This window comes from Gorilla gorilla, chromosome 10 (genome assembly GCF_029281585.2).
Source record: "Gorilla gorilla gorilla isolate KB3781 chromosome 10, NHGRI_mGorGor1-v2.1_pri, whole genome shotgun sequence".
Classification (NCBI taxonomy): domain Eukaryota; kingdom Metazoa; phylum Chordata; class Mammalia; order Primates; family Hominidae; genus Gorilla; species Gorilla gorilla.
The window spans coordinates 60717463-60741316 of NC_073234.2; the positions used below are offsets into that span (position 1 = coordinate 60717463).

Consider the following 23854-nt stretch of genomic DNA (forward strand, 5'->3'; position numbering starts at 1 on the left):
TTAGGTTCTTACAGCTACCTACTAAATATTTACATACCTGTGTTTGAGCTTCCAGAAATATTTATGCTAGAAGCTACCTCAGTGGTGCCTGTAATAAGAGGGAAGGACACAACACCTTTCCCATCATCAGAAATGTATGGCTTTTCCACATAGCCTCGTTTCTCTGAAGCAACAGAAAACAATTTAACAAGTTTTCTTGCACCAAATGTTAAGCCTGGCATGTTTTCCAATGGACTCTTTCATAATTGTATGTTCAAGGGAAACATGGGGGAGGAAAGTCACAATTGCCTCATAGATCTCACTTCTCTAGATCCAGAATCATCCAGACTTCAATTACTAAATTTGAGAATGTTTTTCTTATATGCACATGATTTACCTCCAGTAAAGATTTCTAAAGTAAATGTAAGAAAAGGGACAAGTTCTCCAGGGAAAGAAAACCAGACAACAAAGTGTGTCTAAACTTGTGAACAAAGGTTAAATATCTAAACCAAAGCCTTAATCAGCACAATTACCTGCATCTATTCAGTAATCTCTTAATCAGCAAAATTACCTGCATCCATTATAGTAATCTCACCTTCTTGGCTGCTGGTGACTCCTGTTGATCCTGGGGTATTGCCTGACAAGACAAAGGGAGTAAAGAAAGAGTGTGTCTAGAGAATTATTAATACATCTACAATATATCTTGGAAAATTCAGAGAATTGATCTAGGTTGGCCTCATGATCTCTTATTAAAGGGTAAGCAACCACTTTCCAGCCACATTCATTTTCATTCAAAATCTGTACACAGTAAACTCAAATGGAAACATCATGGAGAATCCAAAATATGAAAAAACTCACCTGATGAAATTTCTGCTTCAGTGGTTCCAACATCACCTTTAAAAGTTGTGGCCTCTGTAAGAGCAAATTAAGAAAAGTGGAAAAGATGGAGAATCTGTCAACGTGAAAATGATATGGCAATAGATGACGTTGTTTTGAGAGCATTTATTATTTTTATTAATATTTTTAAATTTTGTGCATACATAGTAGATGTATATATTTATAGGGTACATGAGATGTTTTGATACAGGGATGCAATGTGAAATAAGAACATCAATAAGAATGGGGTATCCATCCACTGAGCTGCAAACAATCCAATTACACTGCTTAACTGAGAGCCATTTAAAGAATTCCTTTTACGACTTGACTTACCTGTTCTGAAACCTCCAGGTAAGGCTATTGTTCCAGAGCCTGTTACAGTGTAGCCTGGGATGAGATGTTGAAAGAAGAGGGGGTAATATGAGCAGTGTTTTATAGGATAGAAATCATGGTTTAGAACAAATCCATGTGTTTCTGTGAAACAATGCATTCTTTCTCCAGGATTCCTTTCCCAAGAGGTAAACTAAACATGGTTTTCCCTGTTTTATAGTATTCATTTTGGATAGCTTCAGTCCTCTGGGATCCTTCTTTTCCAAGTTAGTATCATGAACGAGGGCCTTTCCCATCCTCACCTTTTTCAGTTCCCCACGCTCACCTGTTTTACTTCCAGTAGGTTGGCTTCTCCCTGAAATTATGTTGGTGATCCCTAAAGTTTAAAAAATGAAAAGGATTGAGAATCTTGATATTTTAATTCTTTCAAGAGAGATTCCCCCTTCTACTTTCTACTTTCAAAGTTTCATAACTATGAGGCTAGGTTCTCTGAAAAAATGAAATATTAAAAAAACACATCCCCAGCAAATTCTGGCTGATCCTGTTTGAGATTCTGAATCCCAAAATTAGAGGCAATATGGTCTCCTGGTATAATGTGGTATATCCCAGTACTTCAGTACACAGTGCTAACTCAAACACATTGGAAATTGCTAAACCAGAACTCCTCTCCTTTTCAGGCTCTTTGCCTGTGTCCACCCTTTAGGTCCTGGAGAGCCCAAGGACTATCTTTGTCTGTTTTCTCTTCTCCCTGTATCTAAATAACATACAGTGGGTTATTTAGGGCTAATGTAACCCTAAATAACTCATCAGTACCCACAGTTTCAAATATTATTTGTAAGCAAATGACTGACAATTCTCTATTCCAGTATAGGCTTCTCTTCTGGGCCTCAGTCACCTTCATCAACTCTTCTGGACATCACTACCTGGAAACCTCAGAGTAATTTGAACTCAAACGATCAAAATCAGACCATACTGTATCATCTATCAAGTATTATTTTTAATTCCTCTAGTATATTCCCAAACTTGGTAGATGGCACCATCATCTATCCACCCAAGCACTCAAATCATGAACTAGGAGTCATCTAAATTTATTTCTCTCCTTTATCTCCTCAGCCACACTTGTTGATTCTAACTGGCCAACATCTTGCACACTCTTTCTGCCTCTGCATCCCCTTATGACTAGCTTATTTCAGTCCCTAATCATCTGTCACTTCTAAGAGACTTCAAACTATACAACATACCTCCACCCTTACTCTTACTCTCCTTTCATATCAATCTTCTACCTGTGACAAATTAATCTTCCCAAAGAATCCAACCTGGGCATGATAATTAACCTCTTTAAAAATCCCTTCTCATTGACCATGGAATCAACTTTTTAATTTTTTGTGTTATAATTAAGGCCAATATTATAATATTCTCATAGAATATAGAATTGATGAGTGATCTTTTTTTCCTCATTTCATGATATTTCTGTCCCAACTTTGCAATCTAGAAGCTCTAAAATCTTCCCAACATTCCCTCTTTCAATGTTCTCTCAACATCTGGGTTGTTTTTCACAAGTATATTGTATTATTGTATTATAGTTCCCTGAAAATTCCATATTGTTTTACATCCCCCAGACATTTTAATAGAAAAGAGAAAATATTCTTCTCTGTCCTAATTCTTTCAAGTAAACAAAAGGCCCCCAAGATGTCTTAAGCTTATTTCAGTCATCTTTTATTTATCCAGCCTGGAATTCTTGGTTAGTGGTGACTTTATTTGATATGACAGTAGTATTAGCAAAGATAAGTGTGGAAATACTTTACTTAAAAAAATTCCTGTCCCCATTTAGGTATCTACTTCTGGGAAGCTATGTCCTAACAATGATGTTTCTAATTAAATCTTTAGTTCAGGGTATTCCACAGCATTAATATGACTACCTTCAACGGACTTCAATAAGTCTTCAAATGAAAAGTTTTATCATCTCCTATCAGGGCCTAAATTTCACTAGTAATTAATGAAATCACCTGTTTATAATTAATTTCTAATAGTGGTATTGTTCAGTAATGAAGTTGTAGTTCCTGGTAGTAGAGGAAGAAGTTGAGATGACTTAATTTTGAAATCTGGAAAATATTTCATGTTATAGTAGAAGAAATATTCTCAAAGAAGATGGCCTTTTGCCTGAGGTACTCAGAGACAGCTTTCTTTTGTAACTTTGACTAATCCCTGTCGAAATTTCCAGCAAGTGTGATGAAAGAAGATATTCCAGGGGATTTGAAATGAAAATGAAATTGAGGGAAAGATAGTAAAACAGAGAGAGAGAGAGAGAGATCAAGAGAGACAGAGATCATAGTAATGACTTTTTTTTTAACCCAGAGAACATCATAGACTTGGAAAAATTCACATTTCTTATAAGCCATCCAAGGGCTTCTCTATGCAAAGAGAAACAAAAACCGTACTTTCTCCTAGGCTTCCTCATCCCCCAAAACAAACTGTGGCAAAACTCTATTCTGGAGCCCTTTTGCTGTGGTTAAATACTTTGGAAAGAAGTGCTTTTCCTTTGCTCCTCAGTTTTAATTCCTGTGGTGTTGCTCCCTCACATTTCATAGGGACTTCTTGGAAGTGTGGGGGTGAATTTTTTTTAATTAAATTTCTTGGAACCTTAGTCATGAGGATAAACCCATGAGAATAGGTTTAATATGCAATAGAAGTCCAAGATGGGCAAATTAAACACTTTTACTAACCAAGACTGGCATTTTCTAGGCTCTTGAAAACTCCAGCTGACCATATGAAGGCAAGATGGATAAAGGATTCAGAATAACATATCATTCTTAGTTTCATAAAAATCACATCTAAAAAGCTGGTGTGGAGTGGCAAGTTGGAAATAAACAAAAACAAACAAACAAAAACAAGAGCCATCCATCTGCTGTCTTCAAGAGCTCCATCTCACATGTAATTATACCCACAGAGTCAAAATACAGAAAGAAGGATCTACAATGCAAAAGGAAAGCAAAGAAGATCAGAAGTTGCTATTCTTACATAAAAGACTTTAAACCAACAACAGCAAAAAAGGACAAAGAAGGGCATTACATAGTGATAAAGTGTTCGATTCAAGAAGAATAATTAACTATTCTAGACATATATGCACCCAGCATTGGAATATCCAGATTCGTAATGCAAGTACTTCTAGACCCACAAAAAGACAGCTGCACAGTAATCGTGGGGGAGTCCAACACCCTACTGACAGCATTAGATTGATCATCAGGGCAGAAAACTAACAAAGAAATTATTGTGCTCACTTCAGCAGCACATATACTAAAATTGGAGTGATACAGAGAATATTAGCATGGCCCTAGTATAAGGATGACACAAAAATTCATGAGGCATTCCATATTTTTTAAACATACAGCATACCAGAATCTCTGGGTCACAGCTAAAGCTGTGTTAAGAGGGAAGTTTATAGCACCAAATGCCCACATCAAAATGTTAGAAAGATCTCAAAGTAACAACCTAACATCACACCTACAGGTACTAGAGAAACAAAAGCAAACCAACCTCAAAACTAGCAGAAGACAGGAAATAACAAAAATCACAGCTGAACTGAAAAAAAAAATTAAGATGTGAAAAACCATACAAGATATCAATGAATCTAGGAGTTTGTTTCTTGAAAGAATAATTAAAATTGATAGACGGCCATCTAGACCAATAAAGAAGATCCAGATAAACACAATCGGACATGACAAAGGAAATACTACCACTCACTCCATAGAATTACCAAAAAACAACAACAACAGCAACAACAACAACAAAAAACTCTCAGAGACTACCACAAATGCATCTATATACACAAACTAGAAAACCTGAAAGAAATGAATAAATTCCTGGAAACATATAACCTCCCAAGATTGAACCAGGAAAAAATTAAATTCCTAGACAGACCAATAAAGAGTTCTGAAATTGAATCAGTAATCAAAAGACTGCCAACCAGAAAAAGCCCAGGACCAGACAGATTCACAGCTGAATACTACCAGATAAATAAAGAAGAGATGGTACCATTCCTAATGAAACTATTCCAAAAAATTGGGAAGGAGACATGCCTCCCTAACTCATTCTATGAGGCCAGCATCATTCTGATACCAAAACCTGATAGAGACACGACAAAAAAGAAAACTTCAAGACAATAACCTTGATGAAATAGACGCAAAAATTCTCAACAAAATACTAGCCAACTAAATCCAGCAGCATATCAAAAAGCTAATCCACCATGATCAAGTAGGCTTTATCCCTGGGATGCAAGGTTGGATCAACATACACAAACCAATAAATGTGATTTACCACATAAACAGAGCTAAAAACAAAAACCACACGATCATCTCAATAGATGCAGAAAAGGCTTTTGATAATATTCAATATCCCTTTATGTTAAAAACCCATAAAACACTAGGTATTGAAGGAACATACCTCAAAATAATGAGTCATCTATGACAAATCCACAGCCAACATCACACTGAATTGGCAAAAGCTGGAAGCATTCCTCTTGAGAACTGGAATACGACAAGGATGCCAACTTTCCCCACTCATATTCACCATAGTACTAGAAGTCCTAGCCAGAGCAATCAGACCAGAGAAATAAATAAAAGGCTTCAGAATAGGAAGGAAATAAGTCAAACTATCTTTGTTTGCAGAAGATATGATTCTATATCTAGAAAGCCCCATAGTATCTGCCCAAAAGCTCGTAGACCTGATAAATAACTTCAGCCAAGTTTCAAGACACAAAATAAGTGTCCAAAGATTAGTAGCATTTTATACATCAACAACATCAAGGCTGAGAGCCACATCTAAAAACACAATCCTATTCACAATAGCCACAAAAATAAAATACCTAGGAATACAGCTAACCAGGGAGGCAAAACAGCCCTATAATAAGAATTACAAAACACTGCTGAAAGAAATCAGAGATGATACAAACAAATAGAAAAAGATTTTATGTTCATGGATAGGAAGAATTAATATTATTAAAATGGCCATACTGCCAAAAGCAATTTACAGATTCAATGCTATTTAAATCTACCAATGACATTCTTCACAAAATTAGAAAAAAAAAGGTTTTTAAAAATTCATATGGAACCAAAAAACAGCTTGAATAGCCAAGGCAATCCTAAGCAAAAACAACAAAACTAGAGGTATAACATTACCCAACTTCGAACTATATTACAATGCTACAGTAACCAAAACAGCATGGTACTGGTACAAAAACAGACACACGGACCAATGGAACAGAATAGAGAGCCCAGATATTATGCTATACATCTACAACTACAACCATTAGATCTTTGACAAAGCCAACAAAAACAAGCAATGAGGAAATGACTCACTGTTCAATAAATGGTGCTGGCATAACTGGCTAGCCATGCAGGAGATTGAAGCTGAACCCCTTTCCTTACACCAGATACAAAAATCAACTCAAGATAGATTAAAGGCTTTAATGCAAAACCTAAAAGTATGAAAACCCTGGAATATAACCTAGGAAATACCATTTTGGATACAGGCCCTGGCAAAGATTTCATGACAAAGATGCGAAAAACAATTGCAACAAAAACAAAATTTGACAAATGGAACCTAATTCAACTAAAGAACTTCTGCACAGCAAAAGAAACTATCAACAGGTTAACAGACAACCTACAGAATGGAAGAAAATACTTGCAAACTATGCACCTGACAAAGATCTAATATCCAGAATCTACAAAGAATGTAAACAAATTAGCCAGCAAAAAACAACCCTATTAAAAAGTGGGCAAAGGACACGAAGAGTTATTTTTCGTAAGAAGGCATACACATAGCCAACAAGCATATGAAACATTTCTCAACATTACTAATCATTAGAGAAGTGCAAATCAAAACCACAATGAAATACCATCTCACACCAGTCAGACTGGCTATTATGAAAAAGTCAAAAAACAACAGATGCTGGTAAGGCTGCAGAGAAAAGGGAATGTTTATTCTTTGTTGATGTGGATGTAAATTAATCCAGACACTATGGAAAGCAGTCTGGAGATCTCCCAAAGAACTTAAAATAGAACCACCATCTGACCCAGCAATCCCGTTAGTGGGTACCTATCCAAAAGAAAACAAATTTTTCTACCAAAAAGACACATGCATTTGCATTTTCATCGCAGCATTATTCGCAATAGCAAAGACATGGAATCAACCTAGATGCCCATCAATGATGGACTGGATTTTTAAAATGTAGTATATACACACCATGGAATATTATACAACCATAAGAAGGAACAAAATTATGTCCTTTGCAGAAACACGGATGGAGCTGGAGATGCAGCTGGAGGCCATTATCCTAAGTGAATTAATGCAGGAACAGAAAAACAAATACTGTATGTTCTTACTTAGAAGTGGGAGCTAAACACTGGATACCCATGGATATATGGATAGCAACAATAGACACTGGGGACCACTATAAAGGGGAGGAAGAAGGGGGCATTGAAAAATTGACTGTTGGGTACTCTGCTCAGTACCTGGGTGACAGGATCATTCATACTCCAAACCTAAGCATCATGCAATACATTCAGGACATGTAACAAACCTACACATGTACCCCCCTCAATCTAAAATAAAAGTTGAAAAAATTTAAAAAATAAAAAAAAGACTAGTGTATGGAGAAAATCAATCTGAAGAGCAAGGGCCCAATCTTGATTTACCTGACATGTCTATTCAAGTGAAATACAAAATCCTATTTCAGCTCATGTTTCCATTCATTCATCACTACCACAAACTTAAGCAAAGAACTGTTGAGAACCCAAAACAAACCACTCACCAGTTGCCATTCCAACTCCAGTGGCAACTCCAATGTCTGTAGAAGTCGTAGCCTCTGAGGAGAAATAGGAGAAAGTGATATAGAATGCAGACATTTGGAAAAATGTGTAACAGTCTTACTTTATGTAATATCCCTATGGGAGCCATCAGGTCCCCAGAAGTTCATGTAGGCAGGTTTCTCCAACTCTTTCATGACTCACTTGTGTTGAAACTCCCAGGTACAATGGTCGTGCCAGTAGTTATCCCAGTGGTAACTGCAATCACAAGAGGAGATAATCAATTTATGAATTCCTTTTCATCTAAAATTAGGATTTGGTTTAGAAAAAAAAAATCATAGGTTTCTCAAGTGAACTAAAAGGTTTATCAGGAACTTTCTTGCCTTAAGTGATACATAATGCATGGTCTCATGATGTCATTGTATTGCAAATACGTAACCGGCAATTCACAAGGAGTAAACTATTTATATCCTGGTAATTTGTACTCAATGATTGAGGAAAATGTCCACTAAGTTCATTATAGCCAATTTGATTTAGTTTAAGATGAAAAGAAAAAATAATCATTTGATTGCTAGTGCCCACCTATTTTACTTCCAGCCTCAGTGGTTCCACCATTGCCCAAAGAAGTTGTGGCTTCTAAGTGAAGGGAGAAAAGAAGTAAATTCAGAAGAATCCTATAACTGAGAAAATCCAGTGGTATTCCCAGGGTATGGCAGGGAGTGTGTATGTTTGGGGGGAGGGAATCAGTCATATTCCATGACTGAAGCCCCTTATATTCCCTATTAGGTTACCTGTGTTGGAACTTCCAGGTGCAACTGTTGTGCCAGAGACTATGCCAGTGATGCCTAAAGCAGGCAGAGAGAAAGAGAACCCAAATTGTGATGCATTTACCATCCCAAGAAGAGCATGGACAACAATGACTGTCTGTGACTTCAAAGCAGCAAAAGACCTTGCTTGTGCTATCCTGTCACCACGAAGTGTGCTCTCCATTTTTAAATTCAGACTCACAGTAAACACATTAGGTTGTAGTCCAGCCTTGATTATTTGGCTCCTTAGAGTTAAATGTCAGAGGTTTTGGGGTCTTTTTCACACTTACCTATTTCACTTCCAGGGTTTGGCCTCTCAGATGTGCCACTGGTAGCTTCTAATGAAAAGAAATGAAAACAATATTTGTGTAAATGTATTGAACTGCATTCAATAAACTTATAATATCTGAATTCCAAAGTATGACACATCTAAACCTCCAGAGTAACTTCTATCATCTCTGCTGCCTTAAATAGAACTATATGGATTTATATTGCCTCTGTAGGTACTGGGGTAATAGCTTGAATGTTAAAAGGGGAATATTTCTGGACTCTGAGCCTCTTTTTCTATAATTTTAGTATAAGGTTTGGCCCCAGGATAAATGATATGATTTTTATAAATACAAGCTTTGTTTAACAAATATCTCTATGAAAAGGCAAAAGCCCAATGTAGATTTGTGGGAACTCAGGAGTTGCCAATTCTTTTGCCAGGTGCAGTGGCTCACGCCTGTTATCCCAGAACATTGGGAGGCCAAAGCAGGCAGATCACTTGAGGCCAGGAGTTCAAGACCAGCCTGGCTAACATGGTGAAACCCCATCTCTACTAAAAATACAAAAAAAAAAAAAATAGCTGGGTGTGGTGGTGCACACCTGTAATCCCAGGTACTTAGGTGGCTGAGGTAAGAGAATTGCTTGAACCCTGGAGGTGGAATTTGCAGTAGGCTGAGATCACACCAGTGCACTCCAGCCTCGGCAACAGAGTGAGACTGTCTCAAGAAAAAAATAATATATATATATTTGTGATTTTTTTCTCATTTCTCATTTTTTCTCATGTATGTTAATATATGCATATATATTTATGTGTGTGGGTGTGTGTGTGTATATATATATATATATATATATATATATATATATATATATATATATTTGCCAATTCCACTTTCATTGGTTATGCTTCCTTCCATGGAAGTTATATCTTCTGAGAATAAAAAGGAAGAAAGTAGTGAGGGCTAACAGAAAATCATCAAAAGATATAATGTACCATTGCTGCAGAGTTAGCCCCCAACCAAAAAAAAAAACCAACAGCATCTGTTTCCTCATTGACTCACCTGTGTTGAAACTGCTAGGTGAGATGGTGTTGCCAGAGACCACTACAGTAGTACCTAAAAACAAAATGGAAGGGTACTACTATATCAATTTTATTCTTATAATAAAAGCACATTCTATAATAGAATGAGGCAACCTCAGAATTCTTCATTATGCAAAAAGAATATTTTCAGGGATAGCTTGTTCCAAAGTTATTTTGTGTGTTTGCAAATGTAGTGCTCCATTCTCACTATAAACTTGGTGGGGGAAGGGTGCAATGTGAGGTGGTGGTGGAGTCTCAATGAGAACGTCTCTTTTTCTGGGCTCAATGTCAGTAAAACAAAGGTACTTTATTTACCTAGTTGAATGCTAGTGACTTGGCTACCTGATACCCCTAGAAGAAGGAACAAAGCAGGACTGATTACCTGTTGAATTTTCATTTGGGCAAAATATTGGTGTTGTAGAAATTGTAGTGTTCTAGATGAGTTGAGGCATGACAAAAGAGCGCAGTGGTATAGTGTAGTGGTGATTTAGTATCATGGTTAAGAGGATGGATTTTGAAGCCAGAGCGCCTGAGTTGAAATCTGTTGTTTAATCGCTGTGTGATCTTCATTCAGTTAGTGAATATCTTTGAGCCATAAGTTTTCTCACCTGGAAAGTCTGTGAGAACAATAGTGCTTACCTCGCAATTTGGGATGAGGGATAAAAGAAATAATAATGAGAAAAATGTGTAGTAGTGCCTGGAACATAGTTCATGCTAGGAAGTGTTAGCTACTGTTGCTTTTATTTTAAGTGAAAAGTGAACAGGTTAGGAAGCTTGTGTGCTCACCTGTATTCATTCCACTTCCTGTGGTCCCAGTGCCTCTAAAGGACGTCGTAGCTTCTTAGAGAGGAAAGGTAGGAAAATATGAGGTGAGAGGAATTAGCATTGTGAGGAAAGTGAAGGATGCACTATTCTTAATAACAGAGCCATGGGAGGCACTTTACTACTAAACTGTTCTGTGGAGGACTCTCACCAGCTGGCTGGCTCACCTGTGTTTGAACTCCCAGGTTTAGATGTGTTGCCAGAAGCTACCCTAGTCTCTCTCTGTCACCCAGGCTGGAGTGCAATGGTGCTATCTCTCACTGCAACCTCCATCCAGGTTCAAGTGATCCTCCTGCCTCAGCCTCCTGAATAGCTGGGATTACAGGCTTATGCCACCACACCTGGCTAATTTTTGTATTTTTAGTAGAGAAGAGGTTTCACCACGTTGGTCAGGCTGGTCTCAAACTCCTGACCTCAGGTGATTCACCCACCTCAGACTCCCAAAGTGCTGGGATTACAGGTGTGAGCCACCATGCCCGGCCTGTGTTTTCTCATGCATAGTTTTATTCCCAAATCAAATAAAGATGCAAATTCCTCAACAGAGGACTCAATTTTTCTGGAATTCAATGGCAGTAAGACAAGTGGCTTTCTTTCCTGCCATATTTACCTATTGTGCTTCTAATTCCTTGCTTTGCTGACCCTCTAGTGGTAGCTCCTAAAAGGATAAAAATAGAAAAACTTTTTAATATAAAGGTAGACTAGAGTTATAGAGATAACTACTGTACATTTCAGTCATTATTGTGCTCAAGGAAAAATATATCATTCGAGGCAAATCTGTGTGCATTTGGCCTTCTGAAATAGAACCCTCTGAGCCAGTAATTAATTTTTCTGATATACCTAAAATGGAGATAACTAAAATGTATAAAGAAAACTTTTCATACACTTATCACTTTCACTCTCATTTGCAGAGACATATATGTGAGGCTTGGCCCTGGAAATAGAAGGAAATCTGCCCAAGTTAATTCAAAATCAAGTAACAAAATGCTGCTCTTAGATGAGAGTTCCTCAAAAACTCCTCCTCGAAAAACTATCCTATTAAGAAGTATAATTGTAATTTATTATCACTCAAAAGTCATACATGCATGCACACACACACACGCACACACCATTAATTCTCACCTGTCTTCCGTCCCACTACAGTGGTTCTATTGACTCCTGTGGAAGTTGTGGCTTCTGGAAGAAAAAGAGAAGCAATGCGTAAAGGATGAGGACTTAGAAGGACGGGGAAATACACTGTGATGCTCTTATAGAAGAAGAGCAATGTGAAAGACATTTTTGCCATCTTATTTCCAGAAAGGGAGCTTTCTTCTCAGCTTGTTAGCCTACCTGTACTGGAACTTCCAGGTGCAACAGTTGTGCTCAAGGCCACACCAGTAGTGCCTGAAATGAGAAGGCTATGGTGTCAACATGAAGATTCTTTTGCATGGAGGCAGTCTAGGTATAAAATAAATCTGTATTTCCAGGGCCATATCACTCTTATTGTGCACTGGCCAGCTCCGGGAGGCACCATTGACACAGAGTAGTTTGTCCATGTGGCTGTTCTATGAGCATGTTCTTCCACTGACCTTTTTGCTCCTGGATTGAATTATGTATTTTTCCTATATTTTAATTATTTTGTTCCTTCAGTAAACATTTATTGAGCCCTGTTTAGTACTAGGGATCAGTAAACAGAGACTTTTTTCTCAAGAAGCCTATCTTTCAGTAGGCTTACCTAGCACATATAATATAAAACCCTCAAATGTGAGACAAAATAATTTCTTTAACATATTTACCTGTTTTACTTCCAGTGACTTGATCATCTGATGCACCAGTGGTGGTTCCTAATGATTGAAAGTAGGAAAAAAGATTCTGAGTATGTTTTGACATGTAATCAATCACTGAGGAAACCATTCAGCAACTTAATATTTAAAGCTCAGGATGGAAAGCAATTGCTGGTTCATTTTAGTCACCTGTTCACCTGAGACAGAACCTTCTGGGCCAGTCTTGACTCCTGCAGATTCTGTAGTAATACCTATAATATCCACTGGGTTAATAGTCCAGGGAATTACTGCTCCTACTACCCTCTCCAGAAATCTATGTCCTAAGGCCAGGCATTGGAAAAGGCTGGTTCAGAAGCCAGCTCAGGGGAATGGATGGGAGCACCTGCTCACCCTACACGATAATCTTTCAGATCCAGAAGCAAACTCATGACACAACTCAATGGCTATGCTAACCTCCGAGACCCCTAGTTCTCAGTGATTTCACAACAGTGACTCTGATGGCTTCTAAGGAAGCTTTGGCCTCTGGAAGAGGAAATGAAGCAGAAAAGATGTTTGGGTTTACATATTCCTCCTTGAAATTAAACAAGTGATGACTGCCACTGAAAATATTCACTTACCTGTAACAGAACTTCCAGGTGCAACAGTTGTGTGAGAGATGGTGCCACTGGAACCTGGAATCACTAAGAGGAAGAAACTTATGTCATTTAACTTACATTAACAGAAGGATTAGAAGAAAAACATTATGTTTTTTGTTAACTCAGAGGGCCTATTCCAGAATTCCTCATACACCTTTCAACAAGGATACTTCATTCCAAAAAAGATTAAAAAAAGCAAAGGCTAAGCTCTCATATTAGAAGTAACCTTATTCTCTGAATACTGGTAAATATCAGGCAGCTATTCATACTTTCCCATGCTCACCTATTTGACTGCTGGAGAGTTGGCTCCCCAGTGCAGTGGTCATAGATCCTGTAGAAGAGAAAAGAGAGAGAATATTCTGCTGTCTATAAATGTAAAAATTAGAGTGAAACACTAGTATTCTGAAATTTGGGGGCTTGGACAAAGATTTCCATAGGAGATCACTCTGTATTTATTTCAATCAATTTGAATTGTTAGAACTATTTCACCAACTTCCCATTTTTACTTGGGACTGTTACTGCTTCAGTGATTCCAGAGAAAGTTGTAGCCTCTGAGAAAAAGGGAAAAAGAATAGCAGTGAGGGCAAAGATTAGAAGAATCTGAGAAAAGCATGGTAGGATCACCCAGGCAGACACCTCACTGAGGAGCCCTTCCCGAACAGTGGTTCCTTCCAGCCTGGTGCTTTACCTGAGTTGGAGCTCCCAGGGGCAACTGTCGTACCAGAGAGCACTTTAGCTGTGCCTAGGCAGGAAAGAAAAGAAAACGATCAACAGAGTGACACATTTGTAACCCTTAGAAGAATGTGGCCAGCATCATGTCTACCTGGGACCTTGGAGCAGCAAAAGATACTTCCTGGACCTATAAATGACAGGAGGTGGCATTTTCTATGTTTACCATGTACCTTTGTAAGGCCAAGGTTAATGCAGTGGCTAATGTGCCTGCTGATCATTTTTGCCAAGATTGAAGGTCATATAAAAAGCTTTCTCCAAATTTACCTGTCTTACTTCCTGGTGCTCCAGTGGTGGCTCCTAATGAAAAGGAAAAGAGAGAAGGAGGAGGAGGAGGAAGAGGAAAAAAAAAGGAGAAAAAGAAAGAAGAAAGGAAATTTTGAATTTTTACCCTTGAACTAAAATGTGAAATCTTAATGATTTCTATGCCAAATACAAGTCAGTACTGTAATGATACACATACTGAGTTATTTTCAAAGGAAAACCCCTTTCAGAGCCACAGCTACTGTAACTCTCTGCTCTAGAGGCCTTGAACCCTGAGGCTAGTCCTAGAGAAGAAAAAGCCTTTTGGAAATTTGGGCCCAAGTTGTTCCAAATCTGAAAGGAAATCCTGGTTCCTTTGAAACAGCTTCAAAAGGCAATGAAAAACTCTACTCCACATTAAAGAGATCCTTTGCATAATCTATGCAAACTTTCTATAATTTAAAATTATTCCAAAATAAAAAGTTCATTGAGAAAATGTTTTCCCTAACAAATCTATCAAAATACAACAGTAAATAATGAAACCCCCATAATCTTCACCTGATTTTATTTCTGCTCCAGTGGTGCTACTTCCTCCTAGGAAAGTTGTGGTCTCTTAAAGATGGAAAGAAAACCAAAATTAATTGAGTGTTAAGGAAGAAGGATGAGCTAAGTGATATCATTACATGAGAGGAGTCCAATTCAAAATGTCTTGCCACCTACTAAGTTAGAAAAGAAACTTTTCTGACTTTAAAAGTGATGTAAACCTTCAATACACAAGTGTATTTTTTTAAATGGGGAATAAAATAATTTTAACTCATACAGTTCTTAATTAGACTTTAGGTAGTTCTTAATTGGAATAAGATATGTAAACCTCTTAATAAAAATGTTTATGTTACAAACTCATCAATGATAGATATACTCACTACTATTATCATTTTCATTGATTTAAGTATCAGAATTTTCATGTGCAAGAATTTTGCCAGAGGGAGTGGGGACAATCTCAAGGCTGGCCACAAATTGCCTTTGCTTGGATGTCCTCTCTTCAAAAAAAAAAAAAAAAAAAAAAATTGCCAGCAGCTACCGCGTCGGAACTTGGAATTAGAGAGTGAAAGGAATCAATATCTTTATTCTTTATCCAAAATAAAAATAAGAAAGAAAATGGCTGAGGATGAAGGTGAGGAAACTGTGTTTTCTCAATGTGCCAACAAGCTCTTTTTTAGATGTTTCTAGACCCAGGAGTTGAATCTGTATATGTTTTCCATGCACCATTTCTATCTCAGAAAATTTAATGGCAAAAATTTCATTATCTCAATTACTTCCTTTAGATATCAACGAGAGAAAGAAAGACATTTCTCTCCAATCACCCAACTGATTCTCTGTGCCTTAGCTCCATGGTGAAGTCTCCCTGAAGCAGGGGAAAGGAAGATAAAGGAGTCTGAGTGTCACATTTGGTAATTAGGTAAAATCCTGCCAATCTGATAATGCTCGTTCTGAAAATACTCTTCACAGGAAGTACAAGCATTAGATGTGATTCAGGCAATGTTGTCTACTGGGAAGCAGGTCGTGCTTCATCAGGGCTTACCTGCAGTGGGTCCAGTGCCAGTCACTCCACTTGCTCCAGGAGAAGTTGTAGCTGCTGAGAGTGAAAACAAAACAAAACAAAACAAAACAAAATGGAAAACATTCCGGGATTTAGAAAGGGAATGGTCTGCTTTTGCATAGAAGCAGCAAAAGGGAAGACATATTATTGTGGAAAGCATCCAAGAAATGGCTCTGTGCCAAATTGTGGACTCACCTGTGCTGAAACTTCCAGGGGCAACTGTTGTGCCAGGTGCCACCCCAGAGGTGCCTGAAACACAAAGGGATTGAGGTGACCATGGTGAATGAGTAAGTCAAATGAAGACCTGAATCTAAAAGGGATATACTATATTTATTTTCTATAAAAGAAGTCATTTCCCCTTAGGATATGGCAGTTGGTGAACTAGATGCATTTGCCTGCTGTCAATACTTCACAACTAGAGCAGATAGAGAGACAGTGCCCTCAGCTTCAGGCACTTCTGGAGTTTGATAAAAGGGAAACTAGATGGATTTCCCCAGTGCTCACCTGCTTGCTTTCCTGGTGCTGCAGTGATGCCTGCTGTGAGATAGAAAGCAGGGGGGAAAATGTTTTAAATGTGCTGAAACCATCAGATGTAGGAGAAAATAAAAAGCAAGAAAATGTGTAAGCATGCACACACATATAAATGCATGCGTCCTGGGTCCATGGGGCTCTTTTGTATTTCACACACTCTCATGGAAAACTTTCTGAATTCCACCTCAAATGCTAGTGACAGTTATAATACAAATGGAAAAATTCCATTCCGTCCTCAGACATAAATCTGTAAGTCTCCATTCTGGAATTATTAGATTAAAAAAAATTATATCTCCACCAGAAAAACTATCTTGAATCACTTGCAGCATCCCTAAATAAAACACAAACTCTCTCAAGCAAAGCTGAAGAGACCTAATACTTATGATGCCAAATCAGGGGCTGTTTCTTCTCACCGGTTTTGAATCCAGTTCCAGAAGTACCAGTCTCTTCAATGGAATTTGTGGCCTCTGAGGGAAGGAAGAGTGGTGAAGTCTGTGAATTTGGAATACTGGGAGAGGATACTGAGGTGGGACTTTATCATAGCAGCCCTAAAAGACATAGCATGACATTTGACATTAAGTAAGACACATTTCCTTCTTGTTAGGCTACCTGTGTTAGAACTTCCAGATAGAATGGTCGTTCTAGAAGATTCTCCCATGATATCTGAAATGGAAAAAAATAGAAATGGAATAATAGAGCATTGTCTCCCCATTTAAGCTTGGAAGGATCAACATGGCAACCCTAAAGCACTGAAGCCCTTTCCTGAGAACATTCTATTTCTATAAAGAACAGAAAATGAACAACTTCCTAGCACTTCATTTTCCAGGCCAACCAGAGATGAATGTGTTGCTACTGGGTTTCTCTTTCACTATGCCACAAGGGTAGACACCAATAACAGACAAATAGAGAGCCAAATCATGAGTGAATTTCCATTCACAATTGCTTCAAAGAGAATAAAATACCTAGGAATCCAACTTACAAGGGATGTGAAAGACCTCTTCAGGGAGCACTACAAACCACTGCTCAACAAAATAAAAGAGGTCACAAACAAATGGAAGAACATTTCATGCTCATAGATAGGAATAATCAATATCGTGAAAATGGCCATACTGCCCAAGGTAATTTATAGATTCAGTGTCATCCCCATCAAGCTACCAATGACTTTCTTCACAGAATTGGAAAAAACTACTTTAAAATTCATATGGAACCAAAAAAGAGCCCGCATCACCAAGTCAATCCTAAGCCAAAAGAACAAAGCTGGAGGCATCATGCTACCTGACTTCAAACTATACTACAAGGCTACAGTAACCAAAATAGCATGGTACTGGTACCAAAACAGAGACATAGACCAAGGGAACAGAACAGAGCCCTGAGAAATAATACCACACATCTACAATCATCTGATCTTTGACAAACCTGACAAAAACAAGAAATGGGGAAAGGATTCCCTATTTAATAAATGGTGCTGGAAAACTGGCTAGCCATATGTAGAAAGCTGAAACTGGATCCTTTCTTACACCTTATACAAAAATTGATTCAACATGGATTACAGACTTAAATGTTAGACCTAAAACCATGAAAACCCTAGAAGAAAACCTAGGCAATACCATTCAGGACATAGGCATGGGCAAGGACTTCATGACTAAAACACCAAAAGCAAAGGCAACAGAAGCCAAAATTGACAAATGGGATCTAATTAAACTAAAGAGCTTCTGCACAGCAAAAGAAACTACCATCAGAGTGAACAGGCAACCTACAGAATGGGAGAAAAATTTTACAATCTATCCATCTGACAAAAGGCTAATATCCAGAATCTACAAAGAACTTAAACAAATTTACAAGAAAAAATCAAACAACCCTATCAAAAAGTGGGCAAAGGATATAAACAGACACTTCTCAAAAGAAGACATTTATGCAGCCAACAGACACATGAAAAAATGCTCACCATCACTGGCCATCAGAGAAATGCAAATCAAAACCACGATGAGATACCATCTCGCACCAGTTAGAATGGTGATCATTTTTTAATGATCAAGTCAGGAAACAACAGGTGCTGCAGAGGATGTGGAGAAATGGGAACACTTTTACACTGTTGGTGGGACTGTAAACTAGTTCAACCATTGTGGAAGACGGTGTGGCGACTCCTCAAGGATCTAGAACTAGAAATACCATTTGACCCAGCCATCCCATTACTGGGTATATATCCAAAGGATTATAAATCATGCTGCTATAAAAACACATGCACATGTATGTTTACTGTGACACTATTCACAACAGCAAAGACTTGGAACCAACCCAAATGTCCATCAATGATAGACTGGATTAAGAAAATGTGGCACATATATACCATGGAATACTATGCAGCCATAAAAAAGGATGACTTCACGTCCTTTGTAGGGACATGGATGAAGCTGGAAACCATCATTCTGAGCAAACTATCGCAAGGACAGAAAACCAAACATGTTCTCACTCATAGGTGGGAATAGAACAATGAGAACACTTGGACACAGGGTGGGGAACTTCATACACTGGGGCCTGTCATTGGGTGGGAGGAGGGGGAAGGGATAGCATTAGGAGATATACCTAATGTAAATGACGAGTTAATGGGTGCAGCATACCAACATGGCACATGTATACATATGTAACAAACCTGCACATTGTGCACATGTACCCTAGAACTTAAAGTATAATAATAAAAAAAAAGGCATTTCTGAAATCTACCTGTCTTAATTCCTGGTGCTCTAGTGGTGGCTCCTAACAAAAAGAAAAAGAAGAAGAAGAAGGATGAGAAAGAAAGAAAGAAAGAAAGAAGAAAGAAAGAAAGAAAGAAAGAAAGAAAGAAAGAAAGAAAGAAAGAAAGAAAGAAAGAAAGAAAGAAAGAAAGAAAGAAAGAAAAGAAAGAAAGAAAGAAAGAAAAGAGAAAGAAGAAAAAAGAAAATTTTGAATTTTTATCTCTGAAGTAAAACATGACAACCTAATGGGTTCTGTGCTGAATACAAGTCAACACTATGATGATATGCAGACTATGATCTTCTCAAAAGGAAATCATTTCAGAGCTGTAGCTACTACAGCTCTCCTCTCCAGAGGCCTAGAACCCTGAAGTTAGTCTCTAGGAAGGGAAAGCCTTCAGGAAATTTGGGCCCACATGTTTACAAATCCAAATCTAAGAAGAAACTCTGTTTCCTCTGAAATATTACAGCCTTAAAAGAAATTTAAAAGTACACTCCACATTAAAGCGATTCTTTGCATAATCAATGCAAATTTTCTGTAACTTAAAAACTTATTGTTAAAAAATGTTTCCTGTAAGAAATCTATCAAAATACAACAATAAATAATGAATACTGCAAAATATTTACCTGATTTTATTTCAGTTCTAGTGGTGCCAGTTCCACCTAGGGAAGTTGTAGTCTCTTAAAGATGGAAAGAAAACCAAAATTAATTGAGTATTAAGGAGGAGGGATGAGCTAAGTGGATGTCAAGATGTGCAATAAGCCTAATTCAAAATGTCTTGTCACCTACTCTTAAGTCAGAAGAGAAATCCTTCTGACTGTAAACATGATGGAAACCTTCAATATCCAAGTTTAATTGTTAAATGGTGAGATAAAATATTTTCAAATAATATTGTCCTTAATTGAAATTTAAGTGTTTCTTAATTGGAATAATTTATTTAAACTTAATTTCAAAAGGTATACAGTCAGAACTGAAATTAATCATAAACGATTGATATGCGTATTACTATTATCATCCTTATTTATCAAGTATTAGATTTTTCACATGTGAGCATTTTGCCAGAGGCTACCACATTGAAACTTGGAATTAAAAAGTGATAGGAATCAAAATCTGAATTCTTTACCCATAATGAGAATGAACATGTCGTATCATGAAGGTGTGGGAACTATGTGTTTTCTCAAAGCGCCAAGAAGTTCTTTTCAGAGGTTTCTAGAACCAGGATTTAACATATATATGTTTTCCATGCACCATTTCTGTCTCACAGAAAATTTAATGACAAAACTTTCAATAACTCAATTATTTCCTTTAGATACAAATGAGAGAAATAAAACCATTTCTCTCCAATCACACAACTGATTCTCAGTGCCTTAGCTTCATGGTGAAGTCTCCTTGGAACAGAAGAAAGAAAAACAAAGGAATTTGAGTGTCGGGCCTTTAGTCATTTAGGTAATATCCTGCCTATGTTCAAAAAAGACTCTTTACAGGAAATACAAATACTACATGTGATTGAGGCAATGTTATCTACTGGGAAGGAGGTAGTGGATTGTCAGTGCTTACTTGAAGTGGTTCTAACCCCAGTCATTCCACTTGCTCCAGGAGAAGTTGTGGCTGCTGGCAGAGGAAGGACATGAATGGAAAAGATTCAGGGGGGATGGAATGGAATGGTGATGCTTCTGCATTGAAACACTCTATGGGAAGAAATTATAGCAAGCACCCATAAAAGGATTCCCCACCACACATTGGATTCACCTGTGCTGAACCTTCCAGGGGCAACTGTTGTGCTAGGCGCCACCACAGAGGTGCCTGAAACACAATGGGATTGAGGGGACCCAAATCTTAAAGGGATATGCTGTATTTATGTGTTTATTTATTTCCTACAACATACATCTCTCTCTGAGCATGAGGCTTTTGGTGAACTATATATATTTGCCTGCTTTCAAAAATTCATAACCAAAGCACACAGAAAATGTTTCCAACTTCAAGCACAACTACAAATTTGATAAAAGGGAAACTAGATGCATTTTCCTGATGCTCACCTGCTTGCCTCCCTGGGGCTGAAGTGATGCCTACTGTGAGGTATATAAGAAGAGAGAAAAAAGATTTAAATGTGTTGAAACTTCAGATGTTGGAGAAAATATTGGGAAAGCCAATCATAAGATACATATACACATATGCATGCATGCACCCTGGTTCCACGGGACACTTTCCTACCTCACACACATTCACACATGTACACACAGAAAACTATCTGGCTTCCAGCTCAAATGCTGGTGATACTAGTAACAAAATGGGAAAATCCCATCCCATCCTCAGCCTTGATGAAGGGAGACTCAATTTTAGAATAAGTAGCCTTTCAAAAAAGATTTCTCCCTAATAACAAACCTGTATTGAATCACTTGCAGTGTCTTTATAAAAACCACAAACACCCTCAAGGAAAGTTAAAAGACCTAATCTAGATGACCCCAAATTATGGGCTTTTTAGTCTCACCAGTTTTGAATATAGTTCTGGAAGTTCCAGTTTCTTCAATGGAAGTTGTGGGCTCTGAGGGAACAAATAGAGTAGGGAAGTCTGTGAATTTGGAATACTGAGAGGAGATACTGGGGTGTTATTTTATCATAGCAGCCCTAAAAGAGATATCATGACATCTGACATTAAATATGAGGCACTTTATTCCTGTTAAGCTATGTGTGTTAGAACTTCCAGATATAATGGTTGTTCCAGAAGATTCTCCAGTGGTACCTAAAAAGCAAAAGGGATAAATGCAGCAATAGAGCGTTTTCTCCCCATTTATGCTTGGAAGCATCAATGTAGCCCTAAAGCACTGGAAGCCCTTTCCTGAGGATACTCTGTCTCTGTAGCGAATGGAAAATGAACAACTTCTAGCACTTCATTTTCCAGGCCAACCTGAGATGGATGTGCTTGCTGCTGGGTTTCCCTTTTACTATAAGGCAAAGTAGAATAGGGTTTAAATCACGCTGACCTGTTTCCCTTCCAGGGACATATCCTCCTGATGTGCCAGAAGTGCCTACAGGAGAAATGCAGGAGAAATCCTGCTTAAGGTTTTAACCTTATAAGCAGGATTTTTGATACAGCTATAGGGGCACTTAAATAATCAGTTGACTTCATGAAGCTTTCTAGTGAGGGGAGAGAAGAAATAAACATCTTGTATAGCTAAATGAGAAAAATGATAGAAAGTGTCCAGCTGTGGGTGGAAAGGTAAATTGGGTAAAGGACGGCTGGACGTTCTGGAAGGATGGGATACGTGTAATAGACTCTCAAGCCTCATATCAGAAAAAAGATGTCTCCATAAGCCAGGGTACTGAAGACAGCCTAGCTGAGCCATCTGAGCTCACGGAATCACAAGCAGAATAACTGACCAGATATAGGACACAATATGGCCCCAGAGAAAATTCCCCCCTCCCTCAAAAGCCTTCACATTATTTATTCCCTGTATCCACCCAGATAGAGAGATGATGAGAGCCTCAGGCCTCAGCCTAACAAGCTCACCGCCCGGTGGTCCTGCTCGGGTGGTCCCGCTGCCTCCTGAGAAAGTTGTGGCCTCTGACAAAGAAAGGAATTGGATGTATGAAGACTGCACAGGACATTCTGGGGCCCCATAAGCTGTATTGCCCAAGGGGCCATGTTGAGAATTCCTGACCTGTGTGGGCACTTCCAGCTGCCAGAGTTTTACCGTCAGTAGTACCTGAAATAAGAGAGGATTGTGATTAGTTGGTCAATCTGTTGTCATTAATGAAATGGTTATAGACTCCTATAGAAAAAAAAAAAAACATTTTTATTAAACACACCAGAAAATTTATTTCTCTAGAGTTTCTGTTTTTTTTTTTTTTAAGAGTTAATCCATACATTGCCCATGGAACATATAGTTCCTTTGGCAAGTTTATAGAGAAAGTCCTCTACCACACAGTTCCTTATTTAGGGTATTGTTACAGATAGATAGATTTGGGCCCACGTCACCTCTATAACTGTCAGAGAATGGGCTCCATGATGCCCTGATGAAGGGTCCTTAGACCCAAAGCACAAGACATAAGGAGGAAATGTTGAAGTGTCTGAACTATATTTATTGATGTTAAATATTGATCATCTGCTAAATGTTTTTCTAATATGCCAAATATGGGAAATTCAGACTTTTGCCTTATTCTAGCAAGACATGGAAAATCATATCAATGTACACTTAGTTCCTTAACTGAGCTCACCTGTGATTGTTTCAGCTCTTGTTTTTCCACTTTCTCCTAAAGAAGTCATGGCCTCTGTAAAAGAGGGAAAAAGAATAGCAGTGAGGGCAAAGATTTGAAGAATCTGAGAAAAGCATGGTAGGATCACCCAGGCAGACACCTCACTGAGGAGCCCTTTCCAAGCACTGGTTCCTCCCACCCTGGTGTTTTACCTGAGTTGGAGCTCCTAGGGGCAATTGTTGTAGCAGAGGGCACTCCAGCTGTGCCTAGATAGGAAAGAAAAGAGAAAGATCAACATAGAGACCCTTTTATGACCCTTGAAAGAATGCGGCTGACAGCATGTCCATCTGTGACTTCAAAGCAGGAAAAGATGCTTCCTGGTCCTATAACTGACAGGAGAGGCATTTTCCATGTGTATCGTGTTCCTTGGTAAGGCCGAGGTTAACGCAATGGCTAATATGCTTGTCCTGA

The 23854-nt window shown here is 38.1% G+C and overlaps 1 protein-coding gene and 1 non-coding gene across 2 annotated transcripts in view; one reads left to right on the forward strand and one right to left on the reverse strand.

Annotated features, from left to right (window-relative positions):
- MUC19 (mucin 19, oligomeric) overlaps window positions 1-23854 on the reverse strand; it is a 181107-nt gene that overhangs the window by 12145 nt on the left and 145108 nt on the right. Inside the window, exons 136-171 of the mRNA XM_055358896.2 lie at window positions 23596-23649; window positions 23405-23458; window positions 22849-22893; window positions 22698-22751; window positions 22171-22215; window positions 21678-21731; window positions 21226-21258; window positions 20939-20992; window positions 20747-20800; window positions 19816-19869; window positions 19181-19213; window positions 17069-17122; window positions 16873-16926; window positions 16433-16465; window positions 16124-16177; window positions 15911-15964; window positions 14887-14940; window positions 14353-14385; window positions 14045-14098; window positions 13855-13907; window positions 13640-13688; window positions 13339-13401; window positions 12734-12781; window positions 12288-12341; window positions 12081-12134; window positions 11569-11616; window positions 10926-10979; window positions 10120-10173; window positions 9085-9132; window positions 8780-8833; window positions 8571-8624; window positions 8193-8246; window positions 7994-8047; window positions 1511-1561; window positions 1189-1242; window positions 575-616 (exon numbers count right to left, since the gene is read on the reverse strand). Of these exons, the coding sequence (XP_055214871.1) occupies window positions 575-616; window positions 1189-1242; window positions 1511-1561; window positions 7994-8047; window positions 8193-8246; window positions 8571-8624; window positions 8780-8833; window positions 9085-9132; window positions 10120-10173; window positions 10926-10979; window positions 11569-11616; window positions 12081-12134; window positions 12288-12341; window positions 12734-12781; window positions 13339-13401; window positions 13640-13688; window positions 13855-13907; window positions 14045-14098; window positions 14353-14385; window positions 14887-14940; window positions 15911-15964; window positions 16124-16177; window positions 16433-16465; window positions 16873-16926; window positions 17069-17122; window positions 19181-19213; window positions 19816-19869; window positions 20747-20800; window positions 20939-20992; window positions 21226-21258; window positions 21678-21731; window positions 22171-22215; window positions 22698-22751; window positions 22849-22893; window positions 23405-23458; window positions 23596-23649 (1812 nt within the window). The remainder of the gene's footprint in view (window positions 1-574; window positions 617-1188; window positions 1243-1510; window positions 1562-7993; window positions 8048-8192; window positions 8247-8570; window positions 8625-8779; window positions 8834-9084; window positions 9133-10119; window positions 10174-10925; window positions 10980-11568; window positions 11617-12080; window positions 12135-12287; window positions 12342-12733; window positions 12782-13338; window positions 13402-13639; window positions 13689-13854; window positions 13908-14044; window positions 14099-14352; window positions 14386-14886; window positions 14941-15910; window positions 15965-16123; window positions 16178-16432; window positions 16466-16872; window positions 16927-17068; window positions 17123-19180; window positions 19214-19815; window positions 19870-20746; window positions 20801-20938; window positions 20993-21225; window positions 21259-21677; window positions 21732-22170; window positions 22216-22697; window positions 22752-22848; window positions 22894-23404; window positions 23459-23595; window positions 23650-23854) is intronic.
- LOC115930244 (U6 spliceosomal RNA) lies at window positions 4456-4562 on the forward strand. Its single transcript, XR_004066897.1, has one exon. It is a non-coding gene; the product is annotated as a U6 spliceosomal RNA (small nuclear RNA).